Source organism: Colobus angolensis, unplaced genomic scaffold (assembly GCF_000951035.1).
Source record: "Colobus angolensis palliatus isolate OR3802 unplaced genomic scaffold, Cang.pa_1.0 Scaffold6, whole genome shotgun sequence".
NCBI classification, from domain to species: Eukaryota; Metazoa; Chordata; class Mammalia; order Primates; family Cercopithecidae; genus Colobus; species Colobus angolensis.
Window position 1 is genome coordinate 4,527,640 of NW_012119598.1, and position 9,047 is coordinate 4,536,686.

General features: G+C 44.2%; 1 protein-coding gene across 2 annotated transcripts in view; it reads left to right on the top strand.

Moving 5' to 3' along the window:
* The window catches only part of LOC105526592 (chromosome unknown open reading frame, human C6orf201), a 57,923-nt gene that overhangs the window by 16,628 nt on the left and 32,248 nt on the right, over positions 1-9,047 (top strand). For both annotated transcript variants that reach the window (XR_001004100.1, XM_011962625.1), the window contains exon 3: positions 342-540. Coding sequence is in view for 1 of the 2 variants with exons in the window: in XM_011962625.1 (XP_011818015.1) it covers positions 342-540 (199 nt within the window). In the remaining variant the exon portion in view is untranslated. The remainder of the gene's footprint in view (positions 1-341; positions 541-9,047) is intronic.

Genomic DNA, 9,047 nt, shown 5'->3' on the forward strand with positions numbered 1-9,047 from the left:
TTTTTAGTAGAGATGGGGTTTCACCGTGTTCGCCAGGATGGTCTCGATCTCCTGACCTCATGATCCACCCGCCTCAGCCTCCCAAATGCTAGGATTACAAGTGTGAGCCACCACGCCTGGCCTTGTTCATTCTTTTATTTACTTATAATGTGTCTGCTAGATGTCTAGGACCAGGCTAAGATCTAAATGGTGCCCAGTAATATTGTTGGAATAAAGGAATGACAAAGCTAAATAGGGATTATCAAGCTGCATATATATGTTTTCAAATCAGTGCCTCGTTACTCTTGCTATGCAAAGATGGAGAGGAACATTGAATGCATTAATGCTTATTCTATTACCAGGTGAGAATCCTGAACTCTCTGGCTTGGAAAGAATCTTAGCAAGACATCAGTTGCCAAAAGAGATTAATCTGACCCCAAAGCCGAACAGAATGCCCCTGTGGAAAAGAAAAATCATCAACAATGTAACAGACGGGTGGAAGAAATGTCACTTGTTGAGGAGAAACACGAAAGAGCCTCCAATGTCCACCATAGTTGTCAGGTAGACTCTAATTTCTGCCTTACGTGGATATATTTAGAGACACACAGGGTGATCACAAAATCTCTACATGCCTTAGCTAAAAAATGATAAGCACTGCTCTATATAAAAGCACATAGGCCCCATTTTTACCCACCCCCAAGCTGCTACAGGAGCCCTTACTGGGAGTAAACTCATGGAGATGGGAGCAGGAGTGGGGGTCCTCCATGGCCCATTGCAGTCTAGAATAGTGAGCAGAAATCTAGCAAGAACAGAGTGGGATACTTGGAGAGAAACCCAACCACTGAGCTGTGGGGCTTTTTGGCTGCATAAGTTGAGAAGCAACTTGGTTTTTCATGCCCACCGTTGGCATGACCAGGGGCTAGGATACCATAGCAGGATGTAGTGGAGCTTTGGCTTTATCCCTGGCCTGCCAGATTTTACGTGGAGAGAACTGGAGCACCATTGGACAGTCTTAACAAGAGGACTGGCATGATCTGACTCAAATCCGCTCTGGCCTCCCAAGGAATGCCTGGGTGGAGGAGAGCGGTTGGGAGATTTTACAGATCTACAGGCAAGGGATAGTGGCCCAGGTGGTAACAGTGGGGATGCGGAGTTGGTTGGATTCTGGTGCTCAAAGTCATAAGCTTCGGTTCCTTGACAAATTATCTTTTTTGGTACACTTCTTTGCCTGCTTATGCCAGATAGATGGTGTTTCTATATTTGTTCCTTTTCTTTTCTTTTCTTTTTGAGACTGAGTCTCACACTGTCACCCAGGCTGGAGTGCAGTGGTGCTATCTCAGCTCACCGTAACCTCTGCTTCCCGGGTTCCAGTGATTCTCCTGCCTCAGCCTCCCGAGTCGCTGGGATTACAGGCGCGTGCCACCACACCGGGCTAATTTTTTTTGATATTTTTGGTAGAAATGGGGTTTCGCCATGTTGGCCAGGCTAGTCTCAAACTCCTGACCTCAGCTGATACGCCCACTTGGCCTCTGAAAAGTGCTGGGATTACAGGCGTGAGCCACCATGCCTGGTGTATATTTGTTTCTTTCATATTGCTGCACAATGCAATGATGCCTACACTTTTTACATAGTGGGTATTCAAGCAATTTTGCCAGGTTGACAGGATTAATGTATACGTTGCTACAAAGACAGGATCATTTCTGATTTGAAGGTAACATAACCGGGAGACAGTCCCAGCTCATGAATTTGCCTGAACTGGAAGCTTCCCCTGGGATCATTGCGCTGGTGAAATCGAGTCCTTGTCTACATTTTTTCCAGTGTCCTCAGTGGCATAATTTGCCAATTTGATTTAAATATTCGTAGCCAAAGAAGGCAAAGATGTATTATAAAAGAAGGTGGTCAGTGGAACCATGGTGTTTTCTGGACAATGCAAAGACACTACATTTTTGTTCAGAAGTAGATAAAGGTTATATTAAGTGATGATATCTGATTACTCAAGTGAAGATTATTTGACCTTGCTTTGGAAGCCTGATATGATTTGGCTTTGTCCCCACCCAAATCCCATTTTGAATTGTAATCCCCGCATGTTGGAGGAGAGGCTTGGTGGGAGGCGACTGGGTCATGGGGACAGATTTCCTGCTTGCTGTTCTGGTGAAGTGAGTGAGTTCTCAAGAGATCTGTTGGTTTTAAAGTGTGGCACCTCCCCCCTCGCTCGCTCTCTCTCTCTCCCCTGCTCCATCATAATAAGACGTGCCTGCCTTCACCTTTGCTTTCTGCCCTGATTGTAAGTTTGCTGAGGCTTCCCAGTCATGCTTCCTGTTAAACCTGTGGATCTATGATTCAGTTAAACCTCTTTTCTTCATAAATTACCCAGTCTCAGGTAGTTCTTTATAGCAATGTGAAGACAGAATAACACAAGGCCTATTTTTAAAAATCCAAGTTTCACAACCATAGAAAGTTTATACACCTCAATCTTAGGTTCTGATGTCTTCATTTGAAGTTATAGATCTTTACATCCTAGTTTGGTTTCTGAAAATATAGCTAGAGTATCAGAACACAGGAAATGATACTCTTTTTTTTTAAACATTTTATTCTACAAACATTTATTTGCTTTCCTTAAAAGCAGGGACTGTCAGCCTATCTTATTTATTTTTGTATTCCTAGTGTTACAAGTTGGAGTCTCAAGCACTGAGACAGAAATAAGAATGCAAAAGGTTTCCTGGGAGTCGTGTTGCATCACAGTGGAGGTGGGAAAACAGTATAGGCAGGGATTCAAGAGGTGGAGGAACAGGCTTCGCCTCAGTGGAAGGAGCTGCAAAGTCGTGTTGCAGGGGGCTTGGGTACAGGAAAGGTTGGAGGATTCGGCCCATTTTGCAATCAGTCAATCATGAACCTTGTCGTGGTTGCTGTGACTCCAGATTCCTGAAGGATCTGCTGAATTAACTCTTCTAGTTCTGAGGATGCCTCCTGGCATTAATGATTCTTCCCCTATTACCTGGTAACACGGTAAATATCATCATTTGATAACTTTATCACTCTTAATTCTTTGTGACTTAACTGACACCCTTGAGAGAATTCATTCTTTAGCCAAAGCAAGCCTATTATTAAGAATCATCAATAATAGCTTTGTCCTTAAAACTAGAGCTACCATATGACCCAGCAATCCCGCTACTAGGTATGAACTCAAAGGAAAGTAAATCAGTATGTCAAAGAGCTGTCTGCCCTCCCGTGTGCATTGCAGCACTATTCACAACAGCCAAGACATGAAATCAACCTAGCTTTCCATCAACAGATGAATGAATTAAAAATGTGGTGTATATACACAAAAGAGTACTTTTTAGCATAAAAAGGAACGAAATCCTGTCATACGAGGCAACATGGATGAGTCTAGAGGACGTTATATTAAGTGAAATAAACAAGGCACGGAAAGACAAACTTCACACTGTTCTCACTCATTTGTGGACGCTAAAAATTAAAACAATTGTATTCATGGAGGTAGAGAGTAGAAGAATGGCTTCTAGAGGCTGGGAAGGGTAGTGGGGGCAGTGAGAAGAAGTGGGAAGAATACTACCTGCTCTCATTCATATGTGGAAGCTAAAATCGCTGATCGCACAGAAGCAGAGAGTTGAATAGTGGTTGCCAGAGGTTGGGAAGGGTAACGGCGAGGGGTGGATAGCCAGAGGCTGGTTACTGGATACAAAAGTACAGCTAGACAGGAGGAATACGTTCAGGTGTTCTATAACACTATAGGGTGGTTATAGCCAACAATCATTTTTTTGTTTATTTTCAAATAGCTAGAAGAGGATATCTTGACTGTTCCCAACACAAAGAAATGAAAATTGTTTGAGGTGATGATATGCTCATTACCTTGACTTGATCATGACACATTGTAAACATGCATCAAAACATCACACTGTAGCCCATAAATATGTACAATTATTATGTCAATTTAACAGAAGAATAGCTTTGTTTTTATCTAAGAACTACTGAACACTGCTGATTCACGTCCTTGACCACCTGTAAAATGGTGCTACTAATACCTCATGTTGTATCAGAGTTGTGACACTGATAGAACAATGACTGTGAAACTGAGTTTTGACAGTATGAAGTACTATTTGAATGCATTGTACAGTATTTTCACACGTTAGATTGAGCCAACTGTAGGTCCTAACCTTGAACCTGCCCTGGCAAACATTTGCTCAGTTTATGCTGTTAATCCCCACCAGCACAGAGAGGATAAGGCCTCTCTCTCACATGGCAATAGCAGTTTTAGGGCCACAAAACAGGCAGACCATACATGAGGCCTGCTGACTTTGACAAAGTTCCTTCAGTGCTATGCTGTGTAAACAAATCAGCAGGCACAAAAGCCAGGAGTCCCGGGACCATGCTGGTAAACAGATTTTCTAAGTCTGGAGCTGCAGATGGTGGTGTCTTATCCCCGTTGGTGAACCTGGCAGGATTCCAATCCCCAGCTCTATAATACTGTAAATCCCTACTGGATACTGCATGTAAATTATAATTACTTGTAAACTGTATTTACTGGCTCAATATGCCATATTTATATGAACTCTAGGGCTTAATTTTTTTTCTCTTGGTAAGTGTGACAAAAGCAGTATTTGAACAGAAGAGGGCTGTTTGTGCCGTATGAGAACTTTAGATTCTGTAATGTTTTTGTTGCATCACTGTGGTAGCAACTGAAGATGGAGCTAGTAGTCAGCGGGTTCTACTTTGCCAACCTCTCTGCCGTAGACATTTGCAACTTATCCTGACTTGGGGCCACTCCTCCTGTGTATTGTACTTACCATGTTATAGTGTCTGTGTTGATTCGCTACTCCACTTGTGGGCTGTGTAAGCATTTAAGAAAAACGTTTAATGTTTTCTTTTTTTTTTTTTTTTTTTTGAGATGGAGTCTCGCTCTTGTCACCCAGGCTGGAGTGCAATGGCACAATCTTGGCTCACTGTAAACTCTGGCTCCCAGGTTCAAGCGATTTTCCTCCTTGGCCTCCCTAGTAGCTGGGATTACAGGCGTGCACCACCACACTCAGCTAATTTTTATAGTTTTGGTAGAGACGGGGTTTTGCCACGTTGGTCAGGCTGGTCTCGAACTCCTGACCTCAGGTGATCCTCCTGCCTCAGCCTCACAAAGTATTGGGATTACTGGCATGAGCCACAATGCCTGGCCATTTTTCTTTCTTTCTTTTTTTTTTTTTTTTTGAGATGGAATCTTGTACTGTCACCTGGGCTAGAGTGCAGTGGCATGATCTCGGCTCACTGCAACCTTTGCTTCTCAGGTTCAAGCAATTCTCCTGCCTCAGCCTCCCGAGTACCTGGGATTATAGGCATGCGCCACCACACCTGGTTAATTTTTTTTTTTTTTTTTTTGAGACAGAGTCTGGGTCTCGCTCTGTTGCCCAGGCTGGAGTGCAGTGGCGCGATCTCAGCTCACTGCAACCTTCTCCTCCCAGGTTTAAGCGATTCTTCTGCCTCAGACTCCTGAGTAGCTGGGACCACACCCGGCTAATTTCTGTGTTGGTAGAGACAGGGTTTCACCATGTTGGCCAGGCTGGTCTCAAACTCCTGACCTCGTGATCCACCTGCCTCGGCCTCCCAAAATGTTGGGATTACAGGCGTGAGCCACTGCACCCGGCCACATTTAATGTTTTCTAAACTAGTATCATTAAGATAAATTAAAAATATAACTGACTCTGTGTAGCCAAACGAAAGACTCTCACATCTCTTTTCCCTCTCTTTTGTTACTTGCTCCTTCAACCGAGACAGGACACATATGCTCTGAGAGCTGGAAGAACTCTTGGCACAGCCACGTGGTCCTTGTGAAATGAAAAGGAAACTGAGTCTGGGAGAAACAGATGCTTTCTCAGGGGCGCACATGTAGGAGTGGCAGAGCAAGGACTAGCGCCACCCTTGAACGTGTTGGGTTCCTAGTCTACTCTGATTCACCAACATTGATATGCCCATCAGGGCTCTTGGGTTTATCTGCAGGCTAAACTTGCACGGATGGACATTCCATGTGATGGTTTAATTTATGTGTCAGCTTGGCTAGGCCACAGTATCCAGCTGTTTGGTCAAACACCGGTAAAGATGTTGCTGTAGGTCTGGCACAGTGGCTCACGCCTGTAATCCCAGCACTTTGGGAGGCCGAGGTGGGCAGAGCATCTGAGGTCAGGAGTTCGAGGCCAGCCTGGCCAACATGGAGAAACCCCCATCTCTACTAAAAATACAAAATTAGCTGGGCGTGGTGGCACATGCCTATAATCCCAGCTACTCGGGAGGCTGAGGCAGAAGAATCACTTGAACCCAGGAGGCGGAGGTTGTGGTGAGCCGAGATCGCACCATTGCACTCCAGCCTGGGCAGCAAGAGAGAAACTTAGTCTCAAAAACAAACAAACAAACAAACAAACCAATACATTGCCGTAAAAACGTTTTTCAGATGAGATAAACATTTAAATCAACAGACTTTGAAAAAAGCAGATTACCTTCCATAATGTGGATGGGCCTCATTCAGTCAATGAAAGGCTGTAAGACAAAAGGCTGAGGTCCCCGGAAGGGGAGGGAATTCTGCCTCCAGAGGGCCTTTGCACTCAGGACTGCAGCACTGACCCGTTCCAATTTCCAGGCTGTTGACCAGTCCTACAAATGTCAAGACTTGTTGGCCTCAATCGCATGAGCCGATTCCTTAAAATCTTTTCCTTTCTCCCTCTGTTTTTCTCTCTCCATATAGATATAGATAGATAAGTATATTCTACTGGTTTTGTCTCTCTGGAGAACTCTTACACATTCCATACATTCAGCATTTGTGGAATTCCAAAGGGACTTAAGTACAGTTTTTTGCATAGTTTAAGAAGAATGAGCTCACGATGGAAATTAATCATATAGGCAAAATTGTCTGGGGAAGACTGATGATGGAGAAGTGTGCATTTGTAAAGAAAGAAGGGACTCTGTTGTGACACCTCCCTCCTCCATGACCCGCATTGTTCACCTGGAGGCAGCAGCAGTCCCCTGGGCACAGTGGGGAGGCGGAGAGTAACTAGCAACCTCAGGATAATGCTTTGTAATGAGATATCTCAGACCCGACTTAGGAAGTGTGCAGGAAGATCTTGGAGGTGTCACAGAAAACCAGAGCTGGACAGAAGTTACAGTTGTGAAGGCAACTTTACTAAAAACTATTGCAACAGGGGAAGAGAGATACCAGGTATAAAACTTGGCTGCATTTCGAACACACCAGGGATTGGGGGAATGTATAGCCAAGGAGCAGGAGATTGGTGGATGAAAAATTGCTAAGAGGAGACATCAAGGCTGGGGAAAATTCTGGCTGAATCAGCCTCGCGGAATTCCTGCTGAAGGCAGGCCAGGGTGATCAGACACCGAGGATGGGGACTGAAGAATTTTGATCAAATATTGAGGGTGATTGGGTACTGAGGGTGGGGATTCTTGCTAAACTGTCTTGGCAGTGTTATTTGCTAAAGCTGGATTTAACAAGGCAGTGAACATGGGCCTAGGAGAAGGTTGCGAAGCCTGACTAGAGTTTGCCCAAGCAAAGGGTCTTTGTCAGAGGAAGCCATTCATTGCCAACCTTCCAGTGGCTCTGAACTCTGGCTGCGTATGAGCGTCACCCATGCCTGCCGGCCCATCCAGACCAGCTGAACATCATCTCAGGGTTGGTGGCCAAGCCTCGCCGTTTTCAGAGTGCTCCCCAGGTGAGACGATAATGCACAGCCAGCGGTGAGAACCATTGAACCCTTCCAAGTCAGGAGGAAATCATTCTTCTGTGATGTGTAGAGTCTGATATTTTTAGCATTTCACAAGTAATCACAGCTGGCCTGACCACTTGCAGGGAAAAGTAAGCCTGGAAAAATACTTTTCTACCCTCAAGGCCATTAATGAGAATAAAGGGGTCCCACAAAAATGGCAAGAATGATCCAGGGAAAAAAACCCTAGAAACAGAGTCCTGATGTCCTGGGAAGTCAAATGTAGCATCACAAGTGTTTGAGAAAATAAAATACAGAAGGAGAAAGAAGGACTCTGAGAGACTAGATCCCGATAAAAAGAGTGTTCCCCCAGAAGTGGGGCCAGGAATCCTGCAGCAGTAGCCGCCAATCTACATGGAAAGGCAGGAAAACAATGCTTGGGTGCCTGGGTACAAGGGAACCGAGACAGGTTTGGAGGAAAAAGACCTGGCGTATGGTGTGGAGCCTCCTTCTGGGGACTTGTCACTGGATTTTATGTATGGATGGAGGTGATTGGGCTGGTCATGTGTTATCCCTCTGGAATTTAGAGGCAGGTCTTAGCAAATACTTGCTGACACTTCCTACCCCTGCTGACTTTCACATATCCCTGCTGATTTCCGTGGAAGGGACGCCTGTGTGTTCTGATCTTGGGGAGCATCATTCCACGCCCCTACTAGAAAAGATGTCTCAAACGTTTGCTGTGATGTGACTGGTTCACATCTTCTGCTTACTTTAAATTTTCTTTGCCTTATTAAGTTGTGAGAGCTTTTTTCATATTTTCAATATCAAATTCTTTGATATAAGCATTGCAAATATTTTATCCCAGATGGTGGCTTGCCTTTCATTATTTCATAATAATACAGAAGAACCAAGGTTTTACATTCTTAATTCATCAATTTTTTTTTCTTTTACAGTTTTTGCATTTTATATTCTAAGAATCCTTTGACAAGTCCAAGGTTGCCAAGATTTGCTCCTATATTTCCTTATTGAAGTTTTGTAGTTGTAAGCTTTAAATTTAGGTTGGTAGGCCATTTTACTTTATTTTTGTATAGGTTTTGATATTCATTGGTTTGATGTTAATTTCTGTTTTCTATTTGGCTATCTAGTTGATCCATTGGCATGTATTGAAAAGATTTTCCTGGCCAGATGTGGTGGCTCACACCTGTAATCCCAGCACTTTGGGAGGCCAATGCAGGCGGATCACAAGGTCAGGAGATCGAGACCCTCCTGGCTAACACAGTGAAACCCCATCTCTACTAAAAATACAAAAAATTAGCCGGGCATGGTGGCAGGTGCCTGTAGTCTCAGCTACTCAGGAGGCTG